Source organism: Octopus bimaculoides, chromosome 7 (genome assembly GCF_046866305.1).
Source record: "Octopus bimaculoides isolate indiv1 chromosome 7, ASM4686630v1, whole genome shotgun sequence".
Taxonomy (NCBI): domain Eukaryota; kingdom Metazoa; phylum Mollusca; class Cephalopoda; order Octopoda; family Octopodidae; genus Octopus; species Octopus bimaculoides.
This window is the reverse complement of record NC_142934.1, coordinates 82,359,971-82,379,970: the sequence shown is the minus strand read 5'-3', so window position 1 is coordinate 82,379,970 and position 20,000 is coordinate 82,359,971. Positions and strand designations below refer to the sequence as shown.

General features: G+C 36.8%; 1 protein-coding gene across 3 annotated transcripts in view; it reads right to left on the bottom strand.

Annotated features, from left to right (window-relative positions):
* Positions 1-4,238: 4,238 nt before the first annotated feature.
* LOC106871931 (tektin-2) overlaps positions 4,239-20,000 on the bottom strand; it is a 63,225-nt gene continuing 47,463 nt past the window's right edge. For all 3 annotated transcript variants that reach the window (XM_014918694.3, XM_014918692.3, XM_052969771.2), the window contains one exon: positions 4,239-4,566. In XM_014918694.3, the coding sequence (XP_014774180.1) occupies positions 4,371-4,566 (196 nt within the window). In that variant the 3' untranslated portion in view covers positions 4,239-4,370. The remainder of the gene's footprint in view (positions 4,567-20,000) is intronic.

The window sequence follows — 20,000 nt, the reverse complement described above, 5'->3', positions numbered from 1 at the left end:
TTAACATCATAATTTTGAAATATCTATAAAACCATCAAAAGCTTGTTTATTTTTATAGTTTTTAATTCATTATTAGTGTTGCTTAATACGTTTTGATAAAATTGCTGTTCCTTTTCAGATATCATCAGAAAAAGGTAAGTAAAGTTCATTAAAATGACAGATCTATCGGTTTCAAAGAGGTCTAATTGTTGGTGCTTGTATGGCAGGTGCTAGCATAATGAAAACAGCCGAATTGTTTGGTGTATCAAGAAGTTGTGTCTCAAAAGTAATGACAGCATTTGAGTCGATATCCTCCACCATCATTACTACAAGAACTGGAAACTGTTTTAGCTGAAGAATGGACAAAAATTCCTTTGGAAACAATTCAAACTTTGTACGAGTCCAAACCTCATTGAATTGAAGCTGTAATTAAATTACTGCCAAAGGTGGTCCTACCCCATATTAAAATAAATTTGAAATTTTAAGGTGTTTCCATTATTTTGTCCAGCCCCTGTGTATATATATATATATATATATATATATATATATATATATATATATATATATATATATATATATATATATATATATAATATATATATATATGTTACTGGCCTTACTGGCACTTGTGCCGGTGGCATGTGAACAAAACATTGGACTGACTCCTGTGCAGGTGGCACATAAAAAACACCATTTGAGCATGGCCGTTGTGGCGGTGGCACGTAAAAGCACCCATTACACTCTCGAAGTGGTTGGCATTATGAAGGGCATCCAGCTGTAGAAACTCTGCCAGATCAGATTAGAGTCTGGTGTAGTCATCTGGTTCGCCAGTCCTCAGTCAAATTGTCCAACCCATGCTAGCATGGAAAGCGGACATTAAATGATGATGATGGTGATGATGATATGTATATTATAGAGTAAAAAGTAGGAAAAGTTATATCTTAAAAATCATAGTAGAGATAAGTACATAAAAGCAATATTGTATCAATAAATAAATAAACAAAGTACAGCTCTGATCATTAAAAATATTTTGAAAAAATGTTTTGAAAGTTCTTATGATCGTTTCATACTACCTCTCAAAATGAAATCTAAAGTTGATAGGCATCATTGGGAAGTATATCCACTCAAGAGAGAAAAGAATGAATTTCAGTGAAGGAAATCAAATGAGGGAAATGCTATTTAAAATCGAATGAGAAAGGTGTTGTTTAAAAAACTTTTTGGTATAAATCTGTGTTGGTATAAATTTGAGCTAAAACTTTTGAAATATCAGTTTTAAATAACATTTCCCTCATTCGATTTCTTCCACTGAAATTCATCCTTTTCTCTGACGTGTAGATATATTTCCCAACGATGCTTATCAACTTTAGATTTCATTTTGAGAGGCAGTATATTTTTGAAACGATCGTAAGAACTTTCAAAACGTTTTTAGAAAATATTTTTAATGATCATGGCTGTACTTTATTTATTTATTTATTTATTTATTTATTAATACAATATTGCTTTTTATGTATTTATCTCTGCTGTGATTTTTAAGATATAACTTTTCCTACATTTTACTCTATAATATATAATCGCTCTCATGGAATCTCTAAGTATCTTTTAGACATGTCTTATACCAAGAGCACTTATCTGATATCCAGTATACCTTGTTTCCAAGGGACATATTTGATTGATTATATATATATATATAATTTCAATATGGAGCAAATAATTCATGAGAAAAATAATTCACGAAAAATAATTTGCAAAGAAGTCATTGACTCTGTTATTATCTAGTGTAACAACACCAGTCCACATGAGTCCAAATACTTGAATGTATGCTGAGAGATTGTCTTAGCCTGTTTGCCTTCGGACGGTTGATTTCTGTAGTTATCATCAGTGCATTTTGGCAATTTAAATAAGAGTTTTGACTGTTATTTCCAGCAGGTAGACATACTTAGTATGTCCTTTGATTAATTTTATATATATATATATATATATATATATATATATACATATATATATATACAGAGAGAGAGAGAGAGAGTGGCCCTCGTGCCGGTGGCACGTAAAAGCACCCACTACACTCGCGGAGTGGTTGACGTTAGGAAGGGCATCCACTTGTAGAAACTCTGCCAGATCAGATTGGAGCCTGGTGCAGCCATCTGGTTTCACCAGTCCCCAGTTAAACTGTCCAACCCATGCCAGCATGGAAAGCAGATGTTAAACAATGAGACAGAGAGATTTATATGACATGCTTCTTTCAGTTTCTGTCTACCAAATCCACTCACAAGGCTTTAGTCGGCTCAAGGCTATAGAAGATACTTGCCCAAGGTGCTACACAGTGGGAGTGAACCCAGAACCATGTGGTTGGGAAGCAAGCTACTTACAGTACAGCCATGCCTGTGCCTATGTATATACTTATACATAGCAAGTTGAGCATGTGTCTTCTACTATAGCCCCAGAGTGACCACTGCATCTTGAGTGAATTTGGTGGGTGGAAACTGTATGGAAGCCTATTGTATATTTATATACGTACATATACATACATCTGTAAATCTGTATATTTGTTAGGAAGGACATCCAGCCCCAGAAATCATTCCAGAACAGACAATGGAGTGTGGTGCAACCCCTGGCCTTACCAGCTCCACTCAAACTGTCCGACCTATGCCAGCATGGAAAACAGACATTAAGTGATGATGATGATGATGATGATGATGATGACGACGACAATGATGATAATATATGTGTGTGTGTGTGTGTGTTTGTGTTTGTCCCTAAGCACGGTTTGACAACTGGCGTTGGTTTGTTTACAACCTTATGACTTAGCATTTCAGTAAAAGAGCCCAATAGAATAAGCACTGGAGTTGATTTGTTTGACTAAACCTTTCGAGGCAATGCCCCAGCATGGTCGCAGTCCAATAACTGAAATAAGATGAAAGACAGAAGATACACACACACACACACACACGCACATCCGTATCAATAGTTCTTGTTTAAAATGGAAATGGCTAGAACTGTTAAAGCTTCTATCAGATGTAAAATTAAGCAGGAAGTTTGGCTTCAGTGTATGTCAACACTATGTTATGAATATGGTAAGCAAATTATACAGGAATCATGATTCATGGCTGACTTGCATAAGATACACAAGGGATTTCTCTTATGTCTCTTTCCTGTCTTTCCATAAATACACACACAAACGCACAAACACACACACACACACACACACACACACACACACACACTCCTAAATCTATGTGTGTGTGTGTGTATGTATGTATATAAATATATATATATATATATATATATATGTATGTATGTAGAAATATAAAAGGAGCAAAAATATTGGATATATGTATATATATATATAGGAGAGAGAGAGGAAGAGAGGAGGAAGAAAGGGAGTAGGGTACACATCCATATATATATGTATATTTATTTGTGTGTGTGTGTGTGTGTGTACGTGTGAATTCTCCCTCATGACAGCAACAATTGGAAAACAAATGCAGAAATTTTGCTCTAGATGACTTGAGAAATAATTCTTTGGAAAAAGAAGAAAAAAAAAAACACAAAAAACAATTGGCTCAGACTATAAGATATATTTTCATGAGAGCATTTGATGATAAATTAATGAGATAGCTGCAGCTGAGTAAAAGCATTTGTTTATAGATTTTTATTATTTTTGTAGTAATTTCTGCCAGACCGTTAAGTTATAAAAATGGGAAGATATAAGAGACTATATTACTTCAGGTAAAACTCATTACTTAAATCCTCATTGTTTATCATGAATATTGTTGTTCCAGTTTAACATCCATTGCAGTTGTTTTTCTCTCATTTCCTGAGCTCCATAACTCTCTATTTAAGCCTAACTAAATGTTTCAGTTAATGGAAAAGAGAGTATTTGGAATATAAATTTACCATCTTAAAAACGATAGCAGCTGGTAACAGACAAACTTGCCTCTGCAACTAAATCACTTAGGAGTAACCATGGCTCTTTCTCTGTTTATTTTTAATATATTATTACAACATAGATATAATATTATTCTCCTTCAATAACAAAATTTACAGCTGTGGATTACTATCATTATAGAAGAAATTACAATTCGGTTTTGTGTTTTTAATTGAGAATATCTATTAACCACATCTGTTCACTATTATTCAGTTACAAATGATTGTCTCACCGATATTTTATAGATCTTTTGGCTGACAGTAAATACCATTTTAAGAATGTAATAAAATGAATCATTTATTTAATATGAAATACTTAAGTAAGAATAACAGGTATTTTAAAATTTTATTGCAGATCTTGATGCTATTGAAGTATAATTTATCAGCAATCTAATGATGAATTAAAAACTGCTATACTTATAATATCGAAAAATCATCAAATTGAAAGATATCTTTCTCTTAAGTTAAGCAGCTAAAATATCAGGTTTATCTCTTACTAATCCAGTCATGGTAATGTTTCTTTCTGTGGTGGACTTAGGTTGAGTTTTCAAACGCTCTCTAACATCCATGCAACGCTTATCCAGCATCAGTGAATTGTTTTTGCGATCTAGTTCATCGTTAACAGTATGCAGATTCTTTTGGAGACTATCCAACGAATGCCTAAGTAATGCAAAAAAGATAAATTAATTTAAAAAAATATAAAATACATAAATAAGCAGAATAAATTAATAAATAAGAAGAAAGACATATATGATTTCATTAATCAACATTTACTTCCTTGTGTTAAGTAAAACAGGATGAAACGGAAAGCAGAGTAAGTACAATTTTGACAGCAACGTCAGCATATTAACAAAAAGTTGGTAGAGACAAAACTACAGAATCGTAGCACATGCTTATTAATGGATGTGAGCCTACTCATGCATTGCTTGATACAATGTAGCTGTGTGGGCGAGAAGCTTGCTTCCCAACCACATGGTTAAAGGTTCAGTCCCACTGCATGGAACTTTGGGCAAGTCTTCTATAATATCGCCCTGGGCTGACCAAAGAGTTGAGTGGATTTGGTAGACGGAAAGTGAAAGATGCTAATTGTGGCTGGGTGGTAAGAAGCTAGCTTCTCAGCCATGTGGTTTTGGGTTCAGTGGACAAGTGTCTTCTACTTGGACAAGTGTCTTCTACTGTAGCTTCAGGCCAGCCAAAGCCTTGTGAGCAGATTTGATAGACAGAAATTGAAAGGAGCCCATTGTATATATATATGTATGTATGTATGTATGTGTGTGTGTGTGTATGTATGTATGTGTGTGTGTCTATATGTGAATAATATTTCCCCATAGAAAACTAGACATTAAAATGATAATCATGATGATGGATGATGTTGATGATTTTGATGAAGAGGATGATGACGATGATGATGATGGTGGTGGTGGTGGCGGTGGTTGTGGTGAAAGTGGTGATGAACTTACAAAACTCCATTATTTAGATGTGCTAAAAATCAGTGATACCAACGAAAAATGTTTGAAATCATAGAATGTTTAAACCAATCTGGTGTTCTTACTGCTTGCAACAGAGAAAATTCAATCTATTATAAAACTACATTTCTAACCTTCTTCTAAAATAATTTGCATATTATGACCCTAGAGAGAACAATGGAGGTCCAACAACCACCAAAGATTATGATTTGCAGTTAGTTACGTTTCATTTAGCTTTCAGCAGCCACAACCATGAATGTTCTCTGAAGCACACTGTTTATATATTAGCCAATATCTAGAATAGATCATATCGTGGTTATAAATTTCAAAACTAGTATACAAGGAATATTAAGTAAAACACTGCCGATCCGATGAATGAATAATTCCATAGAGGAATATATTTTCAGTTGTATTTTAATGTAATTTTGTGGCTGCTTATTCTACAACACCAGACATTTGACTCCCAATATTCTGAAGACACCCAAAATTGCCACAGAGTAAGGGCTGGAGATTATATTCATTACTCTTTTACTTGTTTCAGTCAAGCAAATCAACCCCAGGACTTATTCTTTGTAAGCCTGGTACTTATTCTATCAGTTCCATTTGCTGAACCACTGCGTTACAGAGACATAAACACACCTACATCGGTTGGCAAGCGACGGTGGAAAGACAAACACAGACACAAACATATATGTATATACATATATACAATGGGCTTCTTTCAGTTTCCGTCTACCAAATCCACTCACAAGACTTTGGTCAGCCGGAGGCTATTGTAGAAAATACTAGCCCAAGGTGCCACTCTGTGGGACTGAACCTGGAACCATGTGGTCTGGATGCAGGCTTCTTACCACACAGCCACACCTGTGACTATGACTGTCAGAGTATGTATATGTTTGTACATTTGTATATAAAAGTAAGAAGGTAAAATTATCTTCTTGAGTCAAGCCAACTCACAAGGGCCAGTTTCCCATTATCATGGCATATAAATTTCCCACATGGGTGGGATGTTGGTCCGTCGCAGGATTATTAATTTTTGCCAGCTGAAGGGACTGGAGCAACGTGAAATGAAGTGTTTTGCTCAAGAGCACAATGCATCGCTCAGTTCAGGAATTGAAACCACAATCTTATGATCATGAATCCAACACCCTAACCACAACGCCATACATCTCCACTATGTATGTATGTATGTATGTATGTATGCATACATGCATGTATGTATGTATATATGCATATATGCGTGCATGCTTGTATGTATGTTTGTATGTATGTATGCATGCATGCATGCATGTATGCATGTATGTATGTATATATGTATGTATATATGTATGTATATATGTATGTATATATGTATGCATGTATGCATGTCATTGTTTAGTTTCATTTCAAGATTTCTTGCCAATAAAGAAAGAGATGTATGTATGTATGTGTGTGTTCATGTGTGTGTGTGCATCCGTGTGTTTATGTTTGTCACTCACCAGACTTACAATTGGTCCTAAGGTTGAATTGTTTGACTACATCCTTCAGGGCAGTGCCCCAGCATGGCTGCTGTCTAATGAGTGAAACAAGTAAAAGATAAAGGATAGCTGTGTGATTAAGAAGTTTGCTTTGCAACAATGTGGTCTTAAGTTCCGTCCCGTTGTATGTCATGCTGGACAGTTGTTTTCTACTAAAATCCCAGGATAACCAATGCTCTATGAGTGAAAATAGCAGAGGCGAAAATGTGCAGAGGTCCATCATGTGTGTGTGCATGTATGTGCTTGTGTGTATGTATGTTTGTGTATGTGTGTGTGTGTGTGCACATGTGCATGAGTGTTTGTGACGAGTTAAGGATATATTGATATATATATGTATGACCTACTTATGATCACTCAGCCTGTTAGAAATAGCAGCCAAATCTGCCAGGAATCAAACACTAACATCTTAGGAAGAAAGAAAGTGTGCAGCACATTTGATAGTTTAAACCTAAATATAAAATGTCTGAAATACAAGACTGGTCAGTCATGGCTGAATGGCATTTGATCATAAGTCTAATCCCTCAGGGCTGACTAAGGGGGCCAAACACCAGTAGATACAACTACAAACAATGATAAACTATGACAAACTGTCAGTGGGGAATACACTACAGAATATAAACGAAGCCCTGTTGTCCAATAACTCCATTGACTCAGTTCGATACAGTACAATCTCCACTCTCAAATATACAACAAGGAAAGGAGAAGAAAATTACAACTATGATGAAAATATATTTCTTAACTTCCAATAATATCTTTTCCATATCTTTCTACTTTTTAGCAAAATCTTGATTTTCATTGCTGCATAACAGATATATATATATATGTGTATATATATATATATATATATATATATATATATGTGTATGTATATATCGAAGATATTGCATATCATTTATCATCCATTATTACAACAGCAAATATCCATCAATTTCTGTCTCATGCGTAAGTGATGAATATGCTGGAAAGAAATGTTGGAGGAATGTAGCGAATGCAGTTCTGTGCAATAATTGCTATACAGCTAATGTTGCACAACAGCACAATAACTCCAGCACAGTTTAGAGAACGCTGCATTGTTTAGTTCCATTTGGTGATTATTTATGGCGTTCTTCTACACTTGATTGGTTCTACCGTGGCTGTGGCGCTTTGCTCAGTTGGTTCAATATAATATAATATAATAATTTCAAGGCTGCAGAAATGACCATTAATGTAGAATTATTGTCTCAAAGTGTGTATATGCGTACATGTCCATGTGTGTGAGTATATGTCTGTGCTTGTGAGGGCGTGTGTATGCATGTGTGTGTGTGTATATAAGCATGTTTGTATATATGTACATAAATATGCATGTATGTATAAATATTTGCATGTATATATATATATATATATATATATATATATATATATATATATATATATATATACACATATATATATACATACATACATATAAATATATACATACATGTGTACATGTATGTGTGTGTGCGCGCATATGTGTATATGTATATGTGTGTGTTTATATATATATATATATATGCATGCAGGTATCTGTATGTATGTGTATAAGTATAAATATGTAGTTGTAAGAACATAATTTTTATGTGATTAAATATTCATAGATGTGTTCATGTACACACAGACACACACACACACACATCTTTTGAAATATATAGACATAAGCACAGATATATGCAAGTATGTATGAGTGGGTGTGTATGTGTTCTTGCACGTAATTACATGCACATATACACACACACACACTCACACATACATACACACACATACGCACAAACAAGCACACGCACACAAATAAACACATAGACATATACATCAGTTTGTATGCATGCATATACCATAGAATATTCATTTTATGAACATATTGGGATGGAATGGCACCACTCCAAATTTAGACATTTGTATTTGGTACTGCCCCAAACTGTGTCTAGTTGAAAAGTGCTTGTTCCAGTAATATACATCTTCGAATGAATATTTATCGTCATATACAATGCAATCAGGGCAACACTCTGTATACCTGATCTACAGGTACGTGGAGGAGAGCCAAATTATATCATATCAGTATGGAAAATTAAATAGACAATATCGGTAATATATAAGAACTAAAGGATATATGTGTGTGTGTGTGTGTGTGTGCGTGCACGTGTGTGTGTGTGTGCGTGCGTGTGTGTGTGTGTGTGCATATTATATATGTAAATATTTCTATATATTTGGGCATGAGTGAGGTATATCCATATATACTATATATGTGTGTGTGTGTGTGTGTGTGTGTATGTATGTATATGCATGTGCGTATGCATATATATATATATATATATATATATGCGAGTAAAAATAAATACAAAAAAAGGGGTTTTGTATGATTGTGTATAGAGGAATATATTATTTTGTTTAAAAGAGTTCCAAGACTGTCTGTCTTTTTTTATAAATAAAACATAAAAAACAGACAGTGTTGGAACTCTTTTAAACAAAATAATATATATCTATATATATACATATATATGTATGTATATATGTGTATATGCATATGTATTTGTGTGTATATATATATGTGAGTGTATATATATATATATATATATATATATATATATGTATGTATGTATATGTATATATATATATATTATGTATGTATATACCCATGTATATATAAATGTACAAATGATGATGATGATATATATGTGTGTATGTGTATGTATGTATATATAAAACTATATATGTATGTATAATATATACACACACACACATACATAAATAGTACACACACATCCCCATATACATGCATTTATATGCGTATATTTGTATGCATGCAAATATCATTATCATCATCACCATTCTTTCAGTCCGATTTTCTCGCTGGTATGTGTTGCATAGGTTGTTATGGTCCAAGTAACACAAAAGTCAGGAGACCGTGACTTACTTGTCTGTTTTGGCATTGTGCATATATGCATTATATGTATATTATACACACATGCACGCACATTGGAATAAATAAATATTATACATGATGATGATGATGATGATGATGATGATGATGATGATGATGATGATGTACATTTCAGTTTGAGTGATTAATTATCTACAAAGCACTTATAAATGGTTTTTCTTGCCAATCACTTAAAGTGTGTGTGAAGGGGGGGGGGGTTGTGAAAGAGGGAGACCCAGGAGACATGAAGGAAATGATAAAGGGCCGAGATATGTGGCGCGTTGCTGTACTCAGGATGACCTGCCCACCACAACAGAATTGATATCCTAAAACCAAAGTGTCACACAAAAAAGTACTGGTGTGGATGATGATGCCACATAAGAAGTACTGATGATGGTGCCATGTAAAAAGCAGCCAGTACACTTTGTAAAGTGGTTAGCATTAGGAAGGGCATCCAGCCATAAAAACCAAGCCAAAACAGAATATGGAACCTGTTGTGGCTCCTGACCTCCTGTGCCAGCATGGAAAATGGATGTTAAATGCTGATGATGATTTTGTATTGGTACACACACACACAATGGCAGAACCTGAAATGTCAATTAAATTATTGTTGTTTCTATGTAAGCATGGCCATACTGGTTTATGCTTGCTCAAGAGAGGGGCAGCATTCAGTGATCTGTATTTTTTTTCTCTTACTTCTCATTGATTATTTTTATTAAAAATTAATGACAACAGCAACAGATGTGTTAATAGTTCTACTAATCATCTTCCAACATGGTTCCTTGCTTTTCAACAGTCATAGATCCTCTTGCCACAAGCTTTTTCATGTCTTCAGAAGATTATGTTTCCAGCAAAGAGTTGAGACAAGTACACAATGCTTTCTTCAATTCTTTCTCTATGGTGAATTAGTGCTTCTTACGGCATCTTTGAGAGGAGAAAACAAAGAATAATTCAATGAACCAAGTGAGAGGATTACACACCAAATGCTCCAATACCTAAAATTTCAGCTTTTGGGGAATTTCAACAGTGTGCTGAAACCCTCTTCGGTCATGACTGACCATAGGATTGCACCTAGAAGGTTACCCTCCGAAGCACAAGTCCGGGCAAGGTTGTTTATGGAAGACCAGCAGTCACCTAAGCATACAGGTCTCCCCTCTCCATGCCACCAGAGTTATCCAAGGGAAAAGCTTGGCACCTGTGATGTCGCAACTCATTTCTACAGCTGAGTGAACTGGAGGAACATGAAATAAAGTGTCTTGCTCAAGAACACAACACGCAGCCTGGTCTGGGATTCAAACTCACAACCTCGCAATCGTAAGTTTGACACTCTAACCACTGAGCCATGTGCCTTCACAACAGTGTATGTGTGCAATATTATGCAGATGGGTATTATTATGTAACAACAACAAAATACCTTTTGAGAATAGTCCTTGGCATTAACTTCAAATTGCAGGCATTTGCCAGTCATATGACATCTTGGTATAAATGAGACTATTTACTGCATATGGGATGTTTTGGTGTGGTTGTTTTGGCTCAACCAATTTGGCATTACTGATTTGATGCTGACTTCTTTGACATCAGACTTTTTAATATTTCTCTCCACCAAGGCAGTGAGCTGGCAGAATGTCACCACACCCAGGAAAAATGTTTAGTGGCATTTCTTCTGACTTTACTTCCTGAGTTCAAATGCCACCAGAGTCAGCTTTACCTTTCATCTTTTCAGGGTTGATAAAATAAGTACCAGTTGAAGACTGGGGTTGATTAATCAACTTGGATCCTCTTCCAAAACTGCTGGCATTGTGCCAAAATTTGAAACCAATAATTCTCTCTACTTTTATGTTTCTCTGGCTTTCTCTCTCCTCTCTGTCTGTTGTTCTGTCTCTGTCTTCTTGTCATTCTATCTCTCTTCTCTCGCTCTGTCTCTCTTTCTCTCTTCTGACTGTCTCTGTCCTTATCTCTGTCTCTGTCTCTCTCTCTCTCTCTCTCTCTTGCTCTCTCTTTCTCTCATATTCTTTTTATATGTGTGTAAGCACATATCTCTGTATGAGTATGAGACAAGGGAAAGTGCGTATGTCAATTGTGTTCAATTAATAAATCATAATGTTTCTTCTCTCTCTCTCTCTCCCTCTTTTTATCTATAAGTGTGTATTCCTCCTTGCATGTGTGTGCGTGTGACTTTGTTAGCTTACAGTGCTAAAAAGTACTGTCATCAAAACTATTCACACATCCAGTCAGCTGAGCCAAATCCTCAGGATCCAAACAGCTACACCTAGTTGTCTCATTTCATTTTTTACTTTTGTGTATCTCTTCAAACAACACTTCAGCATTGGTCCCTGTGGGTCCCATCAAAATACAGTAGACATAGTTTACCTGCTTGGTCAAGGTTTGAACTTTTTCCCACAGGTAGTTGCTGATGTTTCCAGTCCCTTCTTTGGCATTTATTCTCAAATGTAAAGTGGTGTAACCATGTTTCATTACCACTGATGACATTTTTCTTTCCAAAATGGTGTCACCTTCATGACTTTAGTGAATCGGAAGTTGTTGGCAGATTTCAAATCAGTTTTGTTTGTACAATTCTGTGAGTTAGCTTGAGGGTCCATCTTACGCAAACTTTACTAAAAGCAAGTCTGCTATGGACGATTTCATAATGAGAACCGTGACAGCTATTTTGCATATTAATTACCACTTCATCGATAATCATCTGTCTGCTCAACAGGACCATATCATAAACACTTTCAATGTAATCATCAACACAGGAAGTGTGTGTGTGTGTGTGTGTGTGTGTGTGTGTGTGTGTGTGTGTGTGTGTGCATGTGTGTGTGTGTGTGTTTGTGTGTGTGCATGTGTGTGTGCATGTGTGTGTGTGCATGTGTATGTATGTGTGTGTGTGCATGTGTGTGTGTGTGCATGTGTATGTGTGTGTGTGTGTGCATGTGTATGTGTGTGTGTTTGTGTGTGTGTTTGTGTGTGTGTGTATGTGTGCATGTGTATGTGTGTGTGTGCATGTGTATGTGTGTGTGCATATGTATGTGTGTGCATGTGTATGTGTTTGTGTGTGTGTGCATGTGTGTATGTGTGCATGTGCATGTGTGTGTGTGTGTTTGTGTGTATGTATGTGTGTGTGTGCATGTGTGTGTGCATGTGTATGTGTGTGTGTGTGTGTTTGTGTGTGTCAGTGTACACATGCACACACACACACACAAACACACACGTACAGAAGAGGGTGTGCTGTAAAGTTCCTGGTTTTAAAAGTATCATGAAATGCCTGGTTGGAGGCTCAACCTTCTGAGTTCTTTTACAGGGCTTTGAAAAACTGAAGGACGACTACAATAACTGTGTGAACCTGAGAAGGGAATATGCTAAATGTAATCATAATTAACTGATCCTCCTGTATTTTCTTTTATCCAAAGCCAGGAACTTTACACACTTTTCGTGTGTGTATATATATATATATATATATATATATATATATAAGGTTAATAGATATGTATAAAATAATTATATATAACAAGGGCACTTCTTTGAAAAACACCAGCTTTGCTAAAAATAGGAGTCAAAACACTCTGAAGCCACAAAAATTAACACCATATTTTCACAGGCATGGTTGGGAAAAAAAACTAAGTGAAATAATGGTTGCTTCTTATCTATGCAAAATTGCAAGGAGGAATGTCAGTTAATTTGATATCATGATTTTGAATTTAGTGCTGCCACCGCTGCCGCCACCACCACCATCACCACCATTATTATTATTCAGGTCACTGCCTGGAATCGAACTCAGAATCTTAGGGTTTGTAATCCATGCTCTTAACCACTATGCCATATGGTATAGTGGTTAAGGCTGGAGGGTGTCAGCCAAAACGTTGTGTTAACAACAAACAAGATGAGGACATACATCCTTCAAATGTAAATAATGTACATAATTCCTCATCTCTAAAATATAGAACTATATAAGAGTTTGTTACTAGAAGACTTGGCTCAGGAGAATCAAGCATATTTTGGTGCTAAATTTGAAATCATGATATCAAATTAACTACCATTCCTTGCAATTTTGCAGAGGTAAGATGCAATCCTTATTTCACTTAGTCTTTTTTTCACATGCCTGTGAAAATATAGTGTTACTTTTTGTGGCTTTCGAGTGTTTTGACTTCTATTTTGACTTCTATTTTTAACAAAGATGGTGTTTTTTAAAAAAAGCACATTTGTTATATATAATTCTTTTATAAATATCTATTAATTTTGCTTATATGGTTTGAGCTTGTGGCCACTAACATTAATGTCTTTCATGACTATTAATGTTCTATCTTTATTTATTCATATATATATATATATATACACACACACACACACACACATATATACATACACATATCATCATCATCATCATCAGGATCATTGTTTAACATCCATCTTCCATGCATGCATAGGTAGGATGGCTGACAGGAGCTGGCCAGGTAGAAAAACTACCTTAGGCTACTGTATCTATTTTGGCAGGAATTTTACGGCTGGATGCCCTTCCTAACACTGACCACTCCAGTGTATGTGTGTGTGTGTGTGTGTGTGAGTGTGAGTGAGTGAAGGTGCATGGCCTAATGGTTAGGCATGTTGCACTTATAATCATGAGATTGTGGTTTCAATTCCCAGACCGGCTGTATGTTCTTGAGCAAAACACTTCATTTCATGTTGCCACAGTCCACTCAGCTGTAAAGCTGCAAACGGGTAATTCTGCAATGAACTGGCATCACCTTCAGGGGGAGTGTTGGTCTGCTCACCAATTCAGTGGAGGAGATTGTGAGAGTTGGTGATGATGATAGTGGTTGTGCTATGATGATGACGACGACGACGACGACGACAATGAGGATGATGATGAGGAGGAGGAGGAGTAAAAAGGAGGAGGAGGGGAGGAGGAAGAAGAGGAGGAGGGGGGAGGAAGAGGAGGAGGAGGAGGAGGAGGAGGAGGTGAATGAAGATGATAGGAAGGTGTGATGTGAGAGTGAACTGGCTGCTATCTCATGCAGGTTGAGTGATTGAATTCAGAATCTGTGTGCGTGTGTGTGTGTGTGTGAGTGTTTATTGGTAATTATTTACTATAATAATGCTCTTGTGTTTTTCTCTGTTACAACATATGAATGAGAAAGGAAGGGGTGATGGCAAACTGTTAGTGGGAGTGCTTCAGCTCTGTGTGAGTATATGTGTATATGCTTGTGTATGTAAAAGGGAGGTATGTGAATGTGTGTGGTTGTGTGTGTGTGTATGTGTGAGCTTGTGCATGCAATGAAAGTGGGATGGTAAACATTCAACACTGAAAAGAAAAATCAAACAGCGTTTCAACTCTGTAAGTATATGTGTATATGCGTGTGTATGTAAAAGGGAGGTATGTGAATGCGTGTGTGGTTGTGTGTGTGTGTGTGTGTGCGTGTGTGTGTGTGTGTGTGTGTGTCTGTCTGTGTGTGTGCTTGTGCGTGCAATGCAAGTGGGATGGTGAACATTCAACGCTGAAAAGAAAAATCAAATAGCGTTTCAACTCTGTGTGAGTTAGAAATACACATCTACTGTTTGTTATATTCTTAATTTTTTTTCTTTTGTGATAATATTAATAATATTAATAATAATAATAATAATAATAATAATAATAATAATAATAATGATAATACTCTTATTACTCTTTTACTTGCTTCAGTCATTTGACTATGGCCATGCTGGAGCACCGCTTTTAGTCGAGCAAATCGACCCCAGGACTTATTCTTTGTAAGCCTAGTACTTATTCTACCAGTCTCTTTTGCCGAACCGCTCGGTTACGAGGACGTAAACTCACCACCATCGGTTGTCGAGCGATGTTGGGGGGACAAACACAGACACACAAACATACACACACGCATATATATATATATACATATATATATGACGGGCTTCTTTCAGTTTCTGTCAACCAAATCCACTCACAAGGCTTTGGTCGGCCCGAGGCTATAGTAGAAGACACTTGCCCAAGGTGCCACGCAGTGGAACTGAACCTGGAACCATATGGTTCGTAAGCAAGCTACTTGCCACAATAATAATAATAATCCTTTCTACTAAAGACACAATGCCTGAAATTTAGTGGAAGGGGACTAGTTGATTGCATCGACCCCACCCCCAGTGTTTCACTGGTACTTAATTTATCAACCCCAAAAGGATGGAAGGCAAAGTTGACCTCAGTGGAGTTTGAACCCAGAATGTAAAGACAGACGAAATGCCACTAAGTATTTTGCCCAGCGTACTAACGATTCCGCCAGTTCGCCACCTTAATAATAATAGTAGTAGTAGTAGTAGTAGTAGTGGTGGTGGTAGTAGTGGTGGTGGTGGTGGTAGTAATGTACATTATTTTTTTATCAAAGTGTTTCATCTTTGACCTGGTTATTGTTACTCTACAACAATATATCTTTCCTAGCTCACACAGATGCAATGAGGTTCTGTAGCAAGTTAATAAGTCACAGGTGTGCGATGAAAGACATCAATACCTAATAAAGTGTAATTGTCTATTTCTTTATTGCAAAATAATCACAAAGCAAATACAACGGACCATATTTGTTTTTAATCGCTACAATGGCTAAGCTACAAGGCAATTGTTATAATTGTTATATATCGTTAGTATATAATTATATAGTGACCTTTGCACACACGGATCGTATTTTACACATTTTCAACAACATACTTATTGACTTTTTTTAATCTTTCTTAATATAAACTCAATACATTATCTTACATGACATGATGACGATGATGATGATGGTGATGATAATGATCATCATCATAATCATTATCATCATTTAACAATTGTCTTCCATGATGTGGTATGGGTTAGATGGTTTTGCAAGGCAGAGAAGAGTGCCAAGCTGTACCATCAGCTTTGGCAATGGTTTCTACAGATGGATGCCCTTCCTAACGCCAACCACTCAGAGAGTGTAGTGGGTGCTTTTACGTGTCACCCGCATGAAAACGGCCACGCTCGAAATGGTGTCTTTTATGTGCCACCCGCACAAGCCAGTCCAGGGGCACTGGCAACGATCTCACTCGAAAATCCTACGGGAGCCAGTCAGGCGGTACTGGCAACGGCCACGCTCAAAATGCTGCATCTCATGTGCCACCCGCACAAGAGCCAGTCCAGGGGCACTGGCAACGATCTTACTTGGCTTGCCGGGTCTTCTCACGCACAGCACATTTCCAAAGGTCTCGGTCAGTAGTCATCGCCTCGGTGAGGCCCAATGTACGAAGGTCTTGCCTCACCACCTCAGCCCAGGTCTTCCTGGGCCTACCGCTTCCACGGGTTCCCTCAACTGTTAGGGTGTGCCACTTTATATATATATATATATATATATATACATATATATATACATACAAAATTAAGAGGAATGACCACTAAAGTGGACACCTAATATGCTAAATATAGATGTCAAATTGCCATTACCACGAAGAGTGTGTTCTCAGGAAAAAAAATCTCAGCAAAACGCCAAAATGTAAAAATGAGCAAGACAAATGAAAATATACGAAATACAGACATACATTCTCAATTTTATATATATATATATATATATATATATATATATAGATGATGGGCTTTCAGTTTTCGTCTACCAAATCCACTTTTGGTCGACCTAGGGCTATAATAGAAGATGCTAGTTGAGTACAGAGCAGTAATAAGGAAAAGAGATGACAAAAAAAATAAGCAATCATCTAATGTACTTCATAAGATGATTGTTTATTTCTTTCCATCTTATTTTCTTATGTGTGTGTTTATGTATGTGTGTGTGTTTGCAAGTGAGTGTGTGTGTGTCTGAGTGTGTGTGTGTGCGTGTGTGTGTTTGTGTGTGCATGTGAATGTATGTGTATTTGTGTGTGTTTGTGTGAATGTGTGAGTCTGTGTGTATGCATGTATGCATGCGTGTGTGCATGTGTGTGTGCATGTGAGTGTGTGTTTGTGTGTGAGTGTGTTTGTGCGAGTGAGTGAGTGTGTGTGTGTGAGCATGTGTTTGTGTGTGTGTGTATACGTGTATAGATACAGGCATAGATGTGTTTGCTTCCTTACCGCACAGTTGCAGGTTCTGTCCCACAGGGTGGCACCTTGGGTTAAGTGACTTCTACTATTGCCTTGAGCTGACCAAAGCCATGTGATTGGATTTGGAAGATGGAAACTGAAAGAAGCCTACATTATTTACATTATTTACATTTGACGGATAATTGTCCTCATCTTGTTTGTTGTTAACACATTTCAGCTGATATACCCTCCAAGTTTCATCAGGTGTCTCGGGAAAATTTTGAACCTGGGTTCTCATTCCTAAGGTATTTTCGATGTTGTTGTTGTTATTATCATTATTATTATTATTATTATCATTATTCAGGTCAATTCCTGGAATTGAACTCGGAATCTTGGATTTAATAGCCTGTGCTCTTGACCACTATTCATACCTGCACTCGGTCTGCTTAGGAAGTTGTTGTGTCCTAGCATATGTGCTGCTTCTTTTAGTTTTCGTATTTTCCAGTGGTGTTCTCTGTCTGTTATTTTAACTTCATCCCTCAGGGAGAGGTGGTCTCCATTTTTCCATACATGATCAGCTATACCCGATTTATCAATATCTCCTCGTGTCACAGTCTTCCGATGTTTCTCTACCCTTGTTTTGAGGGGGCGGCAGGTTTCTCCACTGCATGGGATGGAGTACACACAATTTTTGGTCCTACTCTCTTCCATTGGTGGTTTTACTCAAAGGAGATATTTATAGAACTGAAAGAAGCCTGTCATATATATGTTTGTATATGTATATATGTATAAGCATGTGTGTGAGTGTGTGTTTGTCCCCGCCACCACTTGACAACTGGTGTTGGTGTGTTTACAACCCATTAACTTAGCTGTTCAGCAAAAGAGAGTGATAAAATAAGTACCAGGCTTAAAAGGAAAAATTAGTATTGGGGGGGTCAATCTATTCAACTAATAATTCTTAAAGGTGGTGCTCCAGCATGGCCACAGTCTAATGACTGAAACAAATAAAAATTGAAATATATATATATATATATATATATATATATATATATATATATATAATTTTTTTATATTCCTTTTATTTGTTTGTCATTTGACTGGAGCCATGCCGGAGCACTGCCATTAGTCAAATGAATAGACCCCAGGACTTATTCTGTGTAAGCCTAGCACTTATTCTATTGGTCCCTTTTGCTGAATTGCTAAGTTACAGGGATGTAAACACACCAACATCGCTTGTCAAGTGATGGTGGGGGGGGGGCAAACACAGACACACCAACATATACATATATATACGATGGGCTTCTTTCAGTTTCCGTCTACCAAATCCACTCACAAGGCTTTGGTCAGTCGGAGGCTATAGTAGAAGACACTTGCCCAAGGTGCCATGCAATGGGATCAAACCTAGAACCATGTGTTTGGGAAGCAAGCTACTTACCACACAGCCACTCATATACACTCGTGTGCATGTGTCCATGTGTGTTTGTGCATGTCTCCATGTTTGTGTATGCGTGTGTGTGTGTGTGTGTGCACGTGCACGAGTATTAATTAGCAGTGCTGTTGCACAGCATTTAGAGATGCAAGGTTGACATGTGGTTATTTTTAGTTTCTCTTTGAAGTTTGATGTAGCTAAACCATATTTATCATTTATTATTTTTTTCTATCTCCGGTCTATACTCAAGAAAAAAATGGTAATGAAAGGGTTAAAGTCATATCTAAGGTCTAGCAGTGGCTCAATTAGTATGTTATGGAGGAAACTGTAAACCCAAACCCTTATTGTAATGTAGGGGCCTTGGGAAAAGAAAAAGGCTAGAGGAGTCAATCTGAATGGCGAATCATGGAGAGGAATCCCTCAGTTGGTCAGGTGCCCTTTTTGAGCTCCTCCCAGCAACTCCAGTGTAGATACAACTCTTCAACCCTCTAAGGCAATCCACCCAAGAGGTGGCCACTCCAAAGTAAAACTTATAGCTTGCTGGTCACAGCAGTTGTCTTTGACCACTGAACAAGCATCAGTTACAAAAGTGGGACTAGATTGTGTGAACTGACTCTTACTTTAAAATTACTAATCACAGGACAGAATGAAAACTCTGCAGCATTAAGGACTGGTTTACAGAACCATTTTAGGGTGTACTGCCCTTCCTTGTGATTTTTGGGCACAAAGAAACAGCCAT